The sequence below is a fragment of the Phalacrocorax carbo genome, chromosome 1 (assembly GCF_963921805.1).
Source record: "Phalacrocorax carbo chromosome 1, bPhaCar2.1, whole genome shotgun sequence".
Classification (NCBI taxonomy): Eukaryota; Metazoa; Chordata; class Aves; order Suliformes; family Phalacrocoracidae; genus Phalacrocorax; species Phalacrocorax carbo.
The window spans coordinates 138,186,335-138,204,027 of NC_087513.1; the positions used below are offsets into that span (position 1 = coordinate 138,186,335).

General features: G+C 41.1%; 1 protein-coding gene across 2 annotated transcripts in view; it reads left to right on the top strand.

Annotated features, from left to right (window-relative positions):
- The window catches only part of ANOS1 (anosmin 1), a 153,310-nt gene that overhangs the window by 24,114 nt on the left and 111,503 nt on the right, over nucleotides 1–17,693 (top strand). For both annotated transcript variants that reach the window (XR_010370377.1, XM_064437236.1), the window contains exon 2: nucleotides 6,915–6,962. Coding sequence is in view for 1 of the 2 variants with exons in the window: in XM_064437236.1 (XP_064293306.1) it covers nucleotides 6,915–6,962 (48 nt within the window). In the remaining variant the exon portion in view is untranslated. The remainder of the gene's footprint in view (nucleotides 1–6,914; nucleotides 6,963–17,693) is intronic.

A 17,693-nucleotide genomic window follows, 5' to 3' on the forward strand; every position in this document is an offset into this window, starting at 1 on the left:
TGCCTAGTTCAGTTTTCACAGCTCATCTCTGGCATTTCAAAAGAAGGGTTGTATCTCCTAACACAATTATGGACAGAGATGCAAATGAAGGAAACTTTTTTTTTCCCCATTGCTCCAATGAAAGGCCAGTTTTTACTTGCTTGTGAAGATTGTTTTCTTTTTCTTTTTCCCTGGGGCACACTGTAGATAGATGAAGATTGATTCTTCATTGCCTCTCTACGTGCATTTTTTTTTCTTGCAAGTGATGCTGCACAACTTTTCTTTTTTCAAGGCAGAAGAGGGCAGAGAACACAGATGTTTCTGTCTTAACTGTTTAGTCCCAAGGGCATTTATGGTTTACAGAGGAAAGCAAGGTGCACATATACTTGCTGAAATGAAGCCTAGTAAGACTGATTAGGGATGTCAGTTTATCAGCTTAATTGAAAATGCTTGTGGCTTGTATTTTCAGGAAAAATTACAATGATAAATCTTATAGTATGTCTGATTCCCTCCTCCCCTTTGCTTTTGTAAACTCTGGCCTTATATGTGTCAAACAGTCCTGGTTTTGAAGGTCTGGTTCTGTTTGTCTACAGTTTCCTTTCTGGCCACGGAAAGTGTTTGGGGCTCAGGCAGTGGCCTGAGTTACTGTTGTCTCCATCTACTATGTGACGTTAGAGACTGTTTTAGTCTTGTCTGCTGGACACCTTTCATATGACATGTCAGTGCTGGGAAGATAGAATATTTGGAGTTTGCCCCATTGAGCGGTTTCTTCTTCTCTTCAACATATAGATGAAGATACTTTAAGGTTGCCCTGAAGGTACACTAGTGGAAGGCTTATAGATTGACAGAAATAGTGGTATTTAACTCTTCCTTGAGGCCATTTCTTCACATAAGAGTTAAGCCACCACTAAAGACAAAGACCTCTCATTGGCATGTCAGATCAGGGTTGGGTTTGAAGAAAAATGGATGTGAGGGAACTGAGGATGTAATCTCAGAGCATGTAAAATGCTACAGATAAAACACAAATTTCTGATAGTTTGAAATTACAGTTTCAGCCAGGTGCACTACATTAAAAGCAGAAAAAAATCACAGCTGAACATTTGTGTTACTTAGATTAACCATTTGCTAAGATGCAGAGTGGAGGAAGTGAGAGTCCATTTAGCATTCCTGTTCTTCCGATACCCCATTGTTCAAAAGAAGCCTGCAGGATTTGCTTTCACCTTGTACAATGAAAGTTCATTCACATTATGTTAGTTTGTACAAAGTTGAAGTTGCTAAACAATACTTTTATGTTTTGCTAAACAATACTTTTTAATTCAAGTGGTAGTAGTTTTCAGTAGAAAAAATGAAAACATTTGTAGACAATAAAATCATGAAGTAGGAAAGCCACACATCTGGACATATATGGCGTTATTGTCTCAAGTAACAGGTAAAATTCAAAAGCAGGAGTGCTTTTTCTAGTTCAGTGGAAAGCAGCAGCATAACTGAAACAAAGTGATGAGCTGCCACTAATGTGTTATTTGAATCAGCTACCTCTGTCACATTTTATATGAAGAAGAAAGGGGGAATAAATTGAAAGTAGCACATAAAATATTGTTTTAAAGTTACTGCTGGCTAGATCTGTAAATGGAAATAATAAATCCTCACATAGCATTGAGGGTAATACTAAAGTATTCCCACTAGCATATGTTATTTACAGCTGTTCTAAAGTTTTATTTCTTCTATTTATGGCTCTCTCTTTTGGAAGGGGTTGGACCTGACATGTTGCTCATAGGTAGCTATTCTTATGCTAGCAAATCTCAGGTTTAGCAAAATTCTACAGTAACAGCAGATAAAAATGTATTGTAAAGTCAAATAATGATTGCATTGTAACCTGCTGGGGAGATACGACAAAATAAATGTTCCTAAAATATTGAAATTAAATTGTAGGAACTAAAATTCTTAAATTGCTCCTAAATAAGCTTACAAGCTGATAGGAGTGGATATATCTTTACATTTATCATCCCCAGAGCTCCTTAGGTAATGCAGAAGTAGAAATTTTTAGCATTACAGCTCATATGAAGAAAAAAAAGCATATATAAAAGTTTCTGAAGTTCAGATTAAAAGCTGAGGGGAAAGCATAAGTATAATTTGCATTAGTTTGGTTCTTAAGGTACAAGAGTAACATGCAAGTTCAATGCTTTAGTTTCAGTTCCTGAATTTCCCAGAGTGCCTAATCCAAATCTGTTAATGACATGTCTTTGCATTGTATCAGATTCAAAATTTGCTTAATGCTCAAAGGCGGCAGTGATTTATCTTGTGTGGCTGAAACACACAAGTTTGTAGCCTAATTATCTTATCCTCTTTTTTTTGTCTTTCCTCCTAGCAGAGGCCTAAGAAAAATTTGGAAGGTGATTCTGAACTGCCCTTGGAAGTGACTTGTCATTCATATTTTTACAGAACCTTCTTAATGAGCTGTGCTCATCTCTTTAAGTACAGAAAGGAAATGTACCCAGCTAGATGACTGATCAAACCAATTTTTTTTTCAACTACTCATCCTGAGGTAGATCTGGATTTTGTTTTGTTTTGGTGGCATTCTGGTTTTGTTTCTTTTTTAATTCAGTTGGCCCATTAGTGCATAGAAGAGTGTGCTTAGCTTAAAGCAAGAGTAGGAACAATATCCTGTTGACATTGTTACAATAACACGTTTAGTTTAAAAGCACATTTATATTCTTTGCTATATGAAGGCTTTAGCCCCCACAAACAATCTGACGGGAACTTGCGAGTCAAAATCCATACTGTTTCTGTCATTTTACTTGTTGTGCTTCCAGCTTCTTCTGGTGTACAGAATCTTGGATAAAAACGGGTTCTGGTCCTTTCTGCTATATTTTTGTGTAGGGGCCAAGCTTCTGTAATAGCTGGAAATATTACTGGAACAAATTCAGGAGGGCAGCCTTTGGCTTCTCAGAAGTTCTGCTTGGAAGAGTCCTGTGGGATAAGGCCTTGGAGGAAAGGCGGGCCCCAGGAAAGCTGGTTAATATTCAAGGATCACCTCCTCCAAGCTCAAGAGCAGTCCATCCCAATGAATAGCAAGTTGGGCAAAAATGCCAGGAGGCCTGTGTGGATGAATAAGGAGCTCCTAGCAATACTCAAGCACAAGAAGAACTACATACCATAGAGAGGGTGGAAGCAAAGATGGGTAAAGTGGGAGGGATATGAAAGCATTGTCCAAGCATCCAGGGATGAAGTTAGGAAAGCTAAAGCCCAAATGGAATTGAATCGATCTGGGGACGACAAAGACAACAAGAAGGGCTTCTGTAAGAACGTGGGAGACAAAAAGAAGACTCGGGCAGCTCATTGGCCAACGAGGCAGGGGACCTGGTTACAGAAGGCATGGAAGAGGCTGAGGTACTGATGGCCGCCTTTGCCTCAGAGTTTATTAGCATGACCAACCTTCAGGAAAGCCAGGTGCCAGAGAGCAGGCAGAATGGTTGGAGCAAGGAAGACATAGCCTTGTTGGAAGAGGATCGGGTCAAGGAACATGTAACCAAACTGGACATGAACAAGTCCACGGCCCCTAATGGGATGCACCCATGAGTACTGAGGTTGCTGGCAGCTGTCGTTGCAAGACAACTCCTCACAGAATCACTGAATCACAGGTTGGAAGGGACCTCAGGGATCATGTAGTCCAACCTTTCTGGGAAGAGCGCAGTCTAGACAAGGTGGCCCAGCACCCTGTCCAGATGACTCCTGAAGGTGTCCAATGTGGCTGAGTCAACCCCTTCCCTGGGGAGATTATTCCAATGGGTGACTGTCCTCACTGTGAAAAATCTCCCTCTCATGTCCAATCAGAGTCTCCCCAAGAGCAACTTGTGTCCGTTCCCCCTTGTCCTCTCCATGGGACTCCTTGTAAAAAGGGAGTCTCCGTCTTCTTTGTAGCTACCCCTTAAGTACTGGCACATGGTGATGAGATCCCCTCTGAGCCTCCTTTTCTCACGGCTGAACAAACCCAGCTCTCCCAGCCTGTCCTCGTATGGCAGGCTTCCCAGTCCTCTGATCATCTTGGTGGCCCTTCTCTGGACCCCTTCCAGCCTGTCCACCTCCTTTTTGTATAGCGGGGACCAGAACTGTACACAGTCCTCCAGGTGTGGCCTGACAAGCGCTGAGTAGAGCGGGATAATGACTTCTTTATCTCTGCTGGCGATGCCCTTTTTGATGCAACCCAGCATCCTGTTGGCCTTCTTGGCCACAGCAGCACACTGTTCGCTCATGTTGAGCTTTCTGTCCACCAGGACCCCCAGGTCCCTTTCCACAGATCTGCTCTCCAGCCAGGTGGATCCCAGTCTGTGCTGCACTCCCGTATTATGTTTTCCCAGGTGCATGATCTTACACTTGTCCCTGTTTAGCTTCATAAGGTTCTGTTGGCCCACTCTTCCAGCCTATCTAGACCTTCCTGCAGAGCAGCTCTCCCTTCTGGAGTGTCTACTTCCCCACTCAATTTGGTGTCATCAGCAAACTTCATCAGGCTACACTTGATCACGTTATCCAGATCACTTACAAAGATATTGAATAACATTGGGCCCAATATCGATCCCTGGGGGACTCTACTTGTGCCACTTGTGCCACTTGGTAAAAAGAGCTATTTGCCACCACCCTTTGGGTGCGGCCTGTCAGCCAGTTCCCCACCCGCTGCACAGACCACTTGTCTAGGCCACAACGCATTAATTTCTCTAGGAGGACGCCATGGGGGGCCGTATCAAAGGCCTTGGAGAAGTCCAGGTAGACAACGTCCACCACCCACTCCATGTCAACCAGGCAAGTCGCTTTGTTGTAGAAGGCCACCAGGTTTGTCAAGCACGATCTGCCCTTAGTGAAGCCATATTGGCTTTTCCCAATCACATGCTTCAATTGACTTGTGATGGCCCCCAGGAGGATTCGTTCCATAACTTCCCCAGGGATTGAAGTAAGGCTGCTGGGCCTATAGTCACCTGGATCCTCCCTCGAGCCCTTCTTGTAGATAGGGGTAACATTTGCCTTCCTCCAGTCCTCTGGGACATCCCCCGTTCTCCATGACTTCTCAAAGATTACGGAGAGCGGCCTTGCAATGATGTCAGCCATCTCTCTCAACACCCTCGGGTGGATGGCGTCAGGGCCCATTGATTTGTAGGGGTCAAGCTCTTGCAATAATTCACATACTAACTCTTCCTTCACTGATGGTGGGTCAGTGTTTGGATCAACCGGGAATTTTGTTCTCAAAGCCTGTGACCCTACAGTGTTTGTAAAGACAGAGGTGAAGAAAGTGTTGAGGACTTCTGCGTTTTCAGCATCGTTGGTGATTAATTCTCCTATTCTGTTTAACAGTGGGCCTATGTTTTCCTTCTTTTTCTGCTTGTGGTTGACATACCTGAAGAACCCTTCCTTGTTATTTTTGACACCTACTGCCAGTTTCAATTCAAGCTGGGCTTTTGCTTTTCTAACTGCACCTCTGCACGCTCTGGCAATGCCTGTGTAGCTCTTGACAGATAATCCTCCACTTCTCCATCTCTGGTATGCTTCCCTTTTGGATTTGGGTAATCTTTGATCAATCATGTCCACTGGGAGAAGTGCCGAAAGACTGGAGGAAAGCAAATGTCATTCCTATCTTGAGGAAGGGAAAGAAGGAGGAGCCAGGGAACTACAGGCCCGTCAGCCTCACCTCCACCCCTGAGGTGCAGGTAATCCGGAAAACTGTTTCCAGGCACTTAATGTGGACAGGCAAATCATCAGGAGTAGTGAGCATGGCCTTGACCAAGGGGAAGTCTTGCTTAACCAACTTGATAACGTTCTGTGATGAAGTGACTGGCGTGGTAGGGAAGGGTAGAGCCGTGGATGTTGTCTGCCTGGACTTCAGCAAGGTCTTTGACATGTCTCCTGTAAGATCCTTAGAGACAAGCTGTTGATGTGCAGGCTGGATGAGGAGACAGTGAGGTGGACTGAAAACGAGCTGAATGGCCAAGCCCCGAGTGTGGCAATGAGTGGTGCAAAGTGGGGTGACAGGAACCTCCTGAAGTTCAGGAAGGGGAAGTGTGAAGTCCCGCACGTGGGAGGAATATCCCCATGCACGAGTGTATGCTGGGGGCCACCCATCTGGAAAGCAGCTTGGCAGGAAAGGTCCTGAGGGTCCCGTTGGACACCAAGTTGAAGATGAGTGAGCAATGTGCTCTTGCAGCAAAGAACGATAATAGCATCCTGGTCTGCACTAGGCAAAGTATTGCCAGCAGGATGAGGGAGGTGGTCCTTTCCCTCTCGTGAGCACTGGTGAGGCCACAGCTGGAGTGCTGTGTCCAGTCCTGGGTCTCCTCAATGTAAGAGAGACAAGGGCATACCAGAGAGAGTTCAGTGAACAGCCATGAAATGTTGAAGAGACCGGAGTATCTGTCCTGCAAAGAAAGGCTGATAGAGCTGAGACCGTTTAGCTTGTAGAAAAGAAGGGTGAGGGCGGGGTGGAATCTCATCAATGCATAGAAATAGCTGTACAGGGATGCAAAGTGGGTAGAGCCAGGCTCTCTTCAGTGATGCTCAGTGAGAAGACCAGAGGCAGTGGGGACTGGAATGTGGTTAATGGGCTTTCCATTCATGAATCAGTACCAATCCCCATCAATTTCTTAAATGTGTTACCCTTGCTTCCTAGCACCTCTAGATAGTGTCTACAAAGATGGACTAAAAGGTGACTTCAGTCAGTTTTCCACCAACCTTGCTTTATGAAATGCTTTCCTAACTTTTCTATGGTTACTTTACACCTGTCTGAGGCTTTTACTCAACACAAGGGAGTTCGAGTCAGGATTAGTACTAATGTTGTGGCACAATGTTGCTCTTTAAGCAGAACTGGAAGGTGAATTCTTTTTACACCTTTAGGGTGATGATGTCTGGTCTTAAAGGAAGATTAATATTAATGTATTTTTTCCTTTGTTTTTCAGAACAATGGGTCACTTGCTTGGTGCCAGAATCATAAACAGTGTTCAAAGGTATGCCCTTTTTTTCCCCCTCTCATTTAAGTTACGTAGTTGCTTTCAGTCTCTTGTCTGTAGATTTAGTGCTTTTCATCTTAGCCTGTTTTCAGAAGCATCTGCTTATATTTTATTTGGAAACCTCGACCTATAAGAAAATATCCAAAATTAAAACAGAATGATTTACTCTTTTGGGACACAGGAATCATGTTTGAGGATATTAAGCTTAGTTAAACCAATATAATTCTGTGGTTATCAACAAAATTTATACTGGCAAAAATCTAGTGTATCATTTGTGTTCTTTCCGCATTTTTGGTCGTAAGAAAATCAAAATGTCAGTCATTCTAAAACCTTCCTCCAACAGCACTGAGGTATGCCAACATTCAACATTTCATTCAGTTTGGATATTTAATTTTTATCCTGACACTGAATTTCTTTGAAAAAAAAAAATCTTGATACAAATCCTAGTGGCTCTACTGATGCCCTGTCCTATCCTAGCACTTAAACCCTGAAAGCCTACAGGGTAAATGGGCTAATTTTCGACTGATTCTCCTGTGGAAGAGTCTTTCCATGGTGCCTGGATAGAAGCAAAAATTATTTGGGAGCTTTGGTGGGTCAAAGTGGAATTACACACGCTAGTGCTGACTGTAAACGTCATGGAAGATGCACCCATTGGAAATTTGCCTGAAAACGGTGAAGATAGTATTTCTGTCTAATCTTTGTGAAAATGTATTTCTACAACAGCTTAGGCTTTTTAACATAAATATTTATTCTTTATTCTGTGAAGATTGCACTGCAAATGGGATTAAATCCAAGTAGCATTGTTCTGTATTGTTTTAATAATGTAAACTATGTAAATGCTGGTGCTAACCCGTGATTTTAAGACATGACAATTTATTCTTTACATTTAAAACGTGAGATTACTGATTCACTGATCTGGTTTCTGTTGAAATGAATGGAATTGGAAATGGATTGATTTGTTATTGACTTGTTCCATTGCAAGAAAATAAAAAAAAAATGAATGGCTTTTGTTATATTAAAACCACAGTATAACTACATTGGTACAAGAAGTGGTGCAATAATTCCTGTATCTGTGCCATGCTGCTAAGGGTTGCACTTCTGCAATGAAATCTCATCATTCTTAAAAAAAAACCCCAAACAAGCAGAGGTGCAGAGAATGTGTCTCATTATAACTGAAGTGCCTTTTAAGGAAAGTGTGGGTGTCTTGCCCAGTACCATGGTGATCCTGATGTAATTTTCTTTTTTATGCATTTATGAAGGCTGCCTTGGTATCTAATCTGAAGGGCTTCCCTGTGGCTTGTGTCTACCCTAAAAAGAAGGAATCATACAATAAAAAGTTTTCCAAATTTTAAATCAAGGCAAAGGTTATAGGAACATCTCTCTGAGTCACTCTCAAGTTCATAGAATCCACTGCAAATGGATATAAGGTATTATGAATTTAAGGTTTACCTGAAGGTTGGTAGTGGTCTCTTTAAATCAGTATAAGTATGCTACAAATTAATATTATTTTAGAATTCAAAATGCAACAACAGTTTAAGTTTTAAATTACGTAACATATACTTTACAGTCATGTTACCTTATGTTTTCATTCTTTCTTAAGAAGGTAATACATTTTCCATAAGAAAGCAGCTTTGCCATATTGAGAAAAAGAAATAAATATAAACTTGTTCAAATTGTTAGCAGAGCTGAACATTAGCAGAATGTTCTCTTGTTTCAGGCAAGCTTTGGTTTTCTGTGTTTTGCAGTGCGAAGTCAAACAATTGTGTTACCTAACTGAAACATTTAAATCAATGCAGGGGATTGAGTTAACCTTTTAAAAATGCAAATTCCTTTCTCTGCTTGTCAGCAACTCAGTGGAGGAGTTTTACGAGTGTGATTCTGCTAAATATCTCAGATGAACTTTTTTTCTAGTGGATTCTCCCAGTGTCCACCTTTATTTTGTGGCTGTGGTGTTTAGTGACACAGCTTTTTGAGGTGGCCTGTAAAGTGCAGATGACAGCAAATATCCAGCTACTTTTTTAGCAGGGAGACTTTGAAATATAGAATCACCTTTTGTTTGCACAAGTATTTGCATCTGATATGTAGTGGAGAAATTTTATTTGGAGGTTGCATCAGTATATTGAAGAGTAGTAGCTGATAGAACAATAAAAGATGATGTAGTTAATGAAGTAATTTTTCTATTGTTTTCCTCTTTCATAGTACAGTTTATAAGATGGAAAAAAGTACAGTGTAGTCCATCTTCTTGTAACATAAACAATCCTAATTTTATTTAAGAAGCACTTTTTTCATTCCAAGGACAGACAGTAGCTTGTAGAAGTAGTCCTGGATGGGAGGTGAAGCTATAGAGAAGAAAAAAATAATCATAAAGCATCCACTACAGGGCCTTTGTATGTATTTTCTCCTCATTGCAAACACCTTTGGTGTCTGTTTTGACTTCAGTTTACCTAGACCTGAATTGGCAAAAATGCTATTCTAAAGTTTGTGTCCATTATTCTCTGAGAGTAAGAACAGTCTGGCGTAAAAGTCTGTTGAAATTTTGTGCCCACAATTTTTTACATAGAATAACTGGGAAAAATATCATAATACTAGCATACAATGAAAATTATTTTTTTCCTCATAGAAGTCTGTGGTCTTCTTATTTAAGAATACTTCTGTAGTTGAAGATAGCTGTTGCTAAGATATTATTCAAGTTCATTTGGTCAGTGAAGTACCTCTAAAGTTAATTCAAGGTATTATACCATTGCCCGCTAATACAAGTGTAGACAACCACTGTTAGTTTGAAGACAAATGCATTTGAGAACTACTACTTTTCCAGAGAGCTGCAAATCTAATGAACTAAAATGGTTTCGGCTCTCACAGGAGCAGTTGTAGATAGCTATCTACATCCTAAACAGCTATTTATGTTTGTTATTTTAATGGTGCAAGTCACAAAATCATGACTGTGAGCAGCAAAATATGCACCAATGACTTTATATGTAATTTGATTTAATAAGATCTCTCCAGAGTTTTATTTTACAAGATAAAATACAAGAGAGTTCTTGAAATCTTACCCTGTTTAGACATGAGGTAGGCAATTTCAATATGTTAAAAATACACTATTATGATTAGGACAGCTGTAGGTTCATTAAATAAATTGCCATTTTTGGTCACAGTAGTTATTTATTCACTGCTATCATGCACTCCTGCTTGTCTGCTTGTATGGAGTTGAAGCAGACTGGGGGGTTCTTTGGGATCCTGTCAATTGCTTGATTGGCTTCCAGTGCAAATATGAGTATTGAAGAAAACTTGTCACTGGAACCAGTGAAGTTTGCTGTGAATTTCTTCGGAAATAGATGTAAAAGAGAAATTTTTTTTCTACCTTTGTCCATAGTTCTATTGTTTTGTTTGAGCTTACGCTTTTCATATTATTTTATAATTTTGTTGGGCTTTTTCTTATCCTTTGCTCTTTTATTACTATGTTCAGTCTTCTCCTTACTACTCTTTCTTTGGTGGACATTTGGTATTTCTTTTATTTTTGAGACCATGAGATTTTAAAAAAAGAATTTTTAGTAGAAATTGGATGGAAAAATCTTTTGGGTTTTTTTTTTTTTGCCCTCTACAACAATCATCTAGTCCAACTGGCTGACCACTCTAACTTTTGGTCAGCCTTAAAATGTATTAAGGTCACTGTCCAAATGCCTCTTAAGCACTGACAGGCTTGGGGCATCAGTCACCTCTCTAGGAAGCCTGTTCCAGTGTTTGATCAACCTCTTGGAAAAGAAATGCTTCCTCATGTCAAGTCTAAACCTCCCCTGGCACAGCTTTGAACCATTCCCACGTGCCCTATCACCAGCTACCAGGGAGAAGAGATCAGCACCTCCCTCTCCTCTTCCCCTCCTCAGGAAGCTGTAGGGAGCCATGAAGTCACCCCTCAGCACCCTTTCCTCCCAACCAGACATGCCCAAAGTCCTCAGCCGCTCCTCACAGGACATGCCTCCCAGCCCTTTCGCCAGCCTTGTTGCCCTCCTCTGGATGCATTCAAGGACCTTGGCATCCTTCTTAAATGGTGGGGCCCAGAACTGCACACAACACTCAAGGTGAGGCTGCACCAACGCTGAATGCAGGGGGATAATCACCTCTTTTGACTGGCTGGTTACGCTGTGTGTGATGCGCCCCAGGACGTGGTTTGCCCTCTTGGCTGCCGGGGCACACCGCTGACTCGTACTGAGCCGGCTGTCAGCCAGCACCCCCAGATCCCTTTCTGCAGGGCTGCTCTCCAGTCACTCCTCTCCCAGTTTATACTTCTTCCCAGTGTGACTCCATCCTAGGTGCAGAATCCTGCATTTGGGCTTGTTAAACTTCATCCCATTAATCACTGACCGGTGCTCCAATTGATCTAGATCCCTCCGCAAGGCCTCCTGTCCCTCAAGAGAGTCAACAGCACCTCCCAGCTTGGTATCATCGTCGAACTTGCTAATGGCACATTCAACTCCTGCATCCAGATTGTTGATAGATATATGGAACAGAACTGGCCCTAGCACTGAACCCTGAGGAACACCACTGGTGACCAGGTGCCAGGCAGATGTAGCCCCATTCACTACACCCCTCTGAGCCCTGCTATTCAGCCAGTTCTTCACCCAGTGCAGCATGAACCCCCTCATCTCACAGTTGGACAACTTGTCCGGAAGTATCGAAATTTTATATAAAATCCAGAAAAACTACATCCACTACCTTCCCTTCATCCACTGAGATTACCTGAGATTAAACTAACATTTATGTAGTTTCCTGGGTCTTTCTTCATGCCTTTTTTGAAAATTGGAGTAACATCGACTAGCTTCCAGTCAGCAAGGACCTCCCAAACTCACGTTACCTTTGGTAGGTGATTGAGATAGGTCCTTCCATAGCATCCAGTAGCTCCTTCAGAACTCTGGGATGAAACCCATCGGGCCCCATGGGCTTGTGAACATTCAGCTGGTACAGCTGGTCCTGTACAATTTCAGTGTCCACTAATGGAAAGTCACTGTTGCTGCATTTGAAGTCATCCGAATCAGGGGACCGGGCAGCCCAAGGTCTGTCAGCAGTATTAAAGGCTGAGGCAAAAAAAGCATTGAATGCCTCCACCTTTTCTTTGTCCCAATTTGTCAGGTGACCGTCTTCAACTAGTATTGGTCCAATGTTTTTTTTTTTTTAGACATCATCTTGCTATTAATGTACTTAAAAAAGCCCTTCGTGTTGTCTGACACAACACTAGCCAGTTTCATCTCTAACTGAGCCTTGGTCTTTCATGTCTTCTCCCTGCATATATGAAGCACAGCTCTGTAATCCTTCTGCGAAGCCTAACCTCTCTTCCAGAGATCATACAGTTTCTTTTTCCTCTTGAGCTCCATGAGGAGTTCCCTGTTCAGTCAAGCTGGTCTTCTGCCCTCCTTGCTTGACTTACAACACAGTGGAATTGCCTGTTCCTGTGCTTCTGAAACGTAGTTTGTAAAAACTGACCAGCACTCGTGGAATACTAAACCCTCAAATGCACATTCCCAGGGTCCCCTGCTAAGTAGCTCCCTGAATAGCTTAAAGCTCTGTTGAAGTCTAGGCTAGCAACTCTTCTGCCTTTTTTCTCATGAGACTGAAACTTTTAAACTCAATCATTTCATGATCAGTTTGGCCAAGACAGCCAGCTACCATCACATCCCCCACAAGTGCTTCTCTATTCACAGATAGCAAGTCTAGGAGGGCATCTTTCCTAGAGGGCTTGCTGAGTACCTGTCAGAAGAAATTATCTCCCATATATTTCAAGAATTTCCCAGACCTGCTTGTCGCAGCAATATGATACTCCCAGTTGATGTCTGGGAAGTTGAAATCTCCCATAAGGACAAGGGCTACAGATCCAGAAATTTCTCCTGTTTGCCTATGGAATAACTCATCAGTGCTTACATCCTGTCTGGGCGATCTGTAGTAGACATCCACTACAACATTGCCTTTGTTTTCCATCCCCCTAATCCTCACTTAGAGGCTCTCAGCCACATCATCACCAACTGTAAGGGTTGTACATTAAAACCTCTCCCTTACATATAGTGCAGCTCCTCCACCCCACCTGTTCTACCTATCTCTCCATCTCAGCACTCCAGTCATGGGTCTCATTCCACCAAGACTCACTAATACCAACAATATCATAGCTCTGGGAGCTGGTCAGTGCTTCCAGTTCATCCTGCTCGTTTCTCATACTGCATGCATTGGGGTACAAGCATTTCAGATACACTCCTGAGCCCACTGTGCTTCCAGGAGCAGCATAAATATTCTCACTAGCATTGCCACCCTCATTAGGATTGAACATTGTATAGAACTTATGTTCCATGAGGTTCCGTTCAAATTTGGTCTAGGTAATGCAAGTTAAAATTTAACATTTTTCTTTTACTTTATCAGTAGATTACTGGCAGCCTGTCGGATTTTCTGAGTGATGCAAGGGTAGGCTCGTAAACAACAGCATGAAAAAGTGGAGCTGCAAAGCGGAGGGACTGAAAAAAAGCAAAATGGGATGGGTTGGGCTGTATTTCTTGACACAAAGTCATTTAATCAGCACCTGGATCTCAGTCATCTCTACTCATTCCTGGACAGCGCATGGATCAAAGGTTGTTTGGGCAGAGAACCAGGCAATTAGACGCTCCCTTCTTTTCTTCCACATACATGACTACATAAAACCCCAGCTCCTGTTGCCAACAGCTGGCCCAGCACAGAAATGTGAAATAGAAGCTCTGCAAAGTGTACTGTGTGGTTGGGGGAAGACAGTTTGAACTGGAATCCGATAGATCCAGTATACTAATGCAAGGTGGATTTAAGTCTGACATGATAGCAAAGTGTTTGGCTTTCATATCACAATTAAAAATATTTTCATGCCTGTCATTTGTAATCTGTCTTTAAAAACAAAAATAAATATTTTGACATGGGTTACATGTGTAGGTATGCAAACAAAATCTACTTTGGGCTTATTCCTTCTTTTCCTCTCTGATTAGTCATATTTTCTATGATATCTCATGCTCTGACTTACCTAACTAATTATTTTAAAGCATTATGAGGTACAGGTTATATACATGAAGAAGTTGTGTCTGTAATGTATTGATCTCACCTAACATATAATAATCTAATTTCTTATTTCAGTTTGAAGAATTCAACGTGTTTCCCACACAGGTGGTCTGTTAGCTTTGTTACAAATTTGTAATCCTCATTAATACTGAAAAAGTTTCCTTTAAATAACAGCATGTCAAAAAACCCTATCTTTTTTTCTTTTTTAGTATAATGGCAGCTGCTAGGGAGGGAAGGGTAGAATATTATTTAAAATCCTGTTGGTTGAATATACAGAGCGTCTAAACCAGAATGTCTAGTTCTGCTGTTGTGAAATATTCATGACAGTTTTTGTTAGAGATTTCTTTATCATTTGTTAAAATGATAGGTCGCAGAACATTTTTCCTTTTTCTTTTTGAAGGGCTATTTTATAAATAAAAGCCACATAATGAAATCTGTATGGATTCTAGGTCTTTCTGCAAACATAATTCTCATTGACATTGATGAGAAATTCTGAGTAGAGATGTGTGTTCGGTGTTGAGAGAAGAATTTTGCTTAGATATGGTTGCTATTAGATTTGTGTTTTCCAGAGCTGATCTCATACATTTTTAGTTGCAATTCCCAATGTTCATGAGGGTAGAAAATAGTATTCTTGTTTTTATACTGTGCACAGATGTTGTTATCTGGCAATTTCATTATACTGCATTTTTAAATGAAATACAGTTTACTTAGTGTGTTCAGGAGAAAAGCAGAAAACATCCACCCATTTTCCCAACTGTGTTTTTTTCTTATGCATATTAACCCACTGACTATAAATGCATGCAGGTGAAGGGTCTGTTTCACTCCTCTTGTTTACTTTGACCAGTAGCTTCCCCTTTACATAATCCAGTTGGACTAAAGCATTACTGTAACCATTAAATTTGTTGATCAACCTCCCACTAACAGCTATATGTGGATTAAGGCACTGCTTGGTGTGTGAAACACTATCAGAGTCTGGCCCAATAAAACAGTCTGCAAGGATGACTCAAATGCTTCAAGGATAACAAAGTCACACCGGAGGTTTGCTCTTTTTGTACAATGGCAATAAACTGGTTTATACTGTGTTTTGAATTCCCCAACTGACTTCACCTTTTTTATTGGATTTAACTTTCAGATCTTTACATAATTCTTGTTTAAAACTTCACCTATCTCTAACTTATCCTCTGAAAATCTTTATGTGGTATTTTACTTCTTCCTCTCCAATAGTGTCACTATTCTGTATGCCCATCTACCTGTTTCTTACAAATCTACCAAAGAATCAGTGAATTGTTTAGGCTGGAAGGAACCTCTTGAGATCTTCTAGTGCAACCCCTCTACTGAAGCAGGGTCAGCTAGAGCAGGTTGTCCAGAGCCATGTCCGGTTGGGTTTTGAGTATCTTCACAGATGAAGACCACAACCTCTCTGGGCAACCTGTTCCAGTGTTTGACCACCTGTGCAGTAAAAAGGTTTTTGTATTTCCTGTTTTTTAATTTGTGCCCATTGCCTCTTGTCTGGTACACGGGCATGACTGAGAAGAGTCTGGCTCCCTCCTCTTCATTGCTTCCTATCAGGTATTTATAAACAAGGGTAAGATCCCCCTCAACCTGCTCTTCAGGCTGAACAGTCCCAGCTCTCTGAGCTTCTTCATACATGGCGGACGTTCCAGTCCATTAATCATATTCGTGGCCCTATGTTTTCTTCTTCTCTACTTATGCTTTCTAAGCCCGAAATGACTCCTGTCTACTGCCATTCACAAAGCTCCTGTTCTGTCCTTAAAATCCCACTGCCTTCTGTTGTCTTATTAACAGCGAATCTTGCTAAGCTGTATGTAAATGCATAGCATCTTCTGCTCCTGCTCCATTTTGCGGGTTTGCTTTTACAGTGTAAGCGCCATAGTGCTGAGGCTGTTCTTCTCAAGTACTTGGAAGCGCTGAGCACATAACAGGTGCTTCCCTATAAAAACAACAATAAGAATTGAACACTGGTGAGAGTAACATGAAATGACAATGTGCCCTACATTGATGCTGGTTTAGTGAAAAATGTATTTCAGCCCTAAGGGGGGGTGGGGTGGGGGTGAGGGGGCAAAATGACTTCACAAACTCAAGAGAGTTTGTGAAGTAGAGATAATTTTTTTTACAGCTCCTTGCACAAGTTTTTGTTTTTGGAAGCAACTGAAAGTCAAAAGACCAGCAGGCATAATTTAAAGCCGCATGTGCAGTGGCATTTACAAGGACTAGAGATAAATGGGGATCATCATAATGCACTGTGAATTGTAGTACAACTTTCTTGTTTCTAGCAGCCAAGGCAGTGGTCCCTGATTGATTGATTCAGCAGAAAGGCTGAAAGGCTATTTTCTGAGTTTTCAGAACTGAGAGGAAAATGTGGAAATAAAGATAAATAAGTTTAAAAATGCTGCAGCCGAATAAACAGACTGTTTCAAAAAGACAACTCTTTTTAGAACAATACACACTCCTGAATTCAGTCTGCGAGCAATTGTTTCAGGCTTCCAGCTGAGCTCTTTCCAAAGATAATGCAGGTGGAAAGATGAGTTAATGGTTTAAACAATTAGAGATTTGATGCAGTCTTCCATCTGTCAAAGTCCACTGAAATGAAAGCTCACAGTTTTAATTTGTGCCTCCAGCATCTAACTCAGTCTGAAATGGTGTCAGCAATTTGCCCTGCCCACAGTACTGTCATTCTTATGGTAAGCATTCTGTGCACACATGCTGGGAGACTTTTATCAAACATATTAGTGTGCATTTGAGAGATCATTAGCCTGACGTAGCTGGAACATTCCAGGTTTCTTAGCCTGGAAACTCACATCTCTGCTGGAAAGTGTGTTGAGCCACTGTTATTTACACAAGAAAGCTACAGCAGGATAGGGATAACTTTGTAAAACTTAAGAATAGTGGTTCTTGGTATTGTCAGTCTATGGTGATTAAAGTACCACCCATGAGAGGGTGAGATAATGGATGTTTTGATTTTTGGCTAAAAAGAAAGAACGAATAAAAATGTCTTTCTTGATCTGCTGAACAGTGTGTTTTTCTTTCATCTAGTAAAAGATAAGGTAAAAGCATTTAGTAGAACAGAATTCATAAGAATTGGTCAGATTATTGGTGTGCTAAATAGATAAAATAATCCTGGGTGTATAAGAAATAAGAAGGCAGATGTAATATTTATTGCTTGCATTCTTATGGATGATTTTATTGTTTTATTATATTCATCTATGACAAAGTTGAAGGGGATGAGAGAACCATAGTGGTTGATGATTAAAGCTGAACTGGCTAAGAAATGGGTTGGCTAAAGTTTCTGGATATTTGTGTTTGGGGAAATAGAAGAAAGAGCTTTGTGATTCAGTCTTTATGTTTATACAAAAGCATTAGTGTATAAATGTGCTGTGATGACAGGAATCCCTTTGTTCTCTAAGGGCCTTGAGAACTGACAAATGAACAGAATTAAAATCCAAACAATGTTTACAGTACTTTGTAATCCTCTGAGGTATCACTCTATATTTGTAAATATCGAGTTTTATTTTTCGGGTATTAAAAAACCAGTTGTATTAGAACATAGGAGACTGAAGTAAGTGGAAATGAAGAAAATTCATATTCTAATTAGTTGTCATGTTGGATCACATCAGTCATCCTCACAGTCTAATACTGTGTTACCAGCTAGAT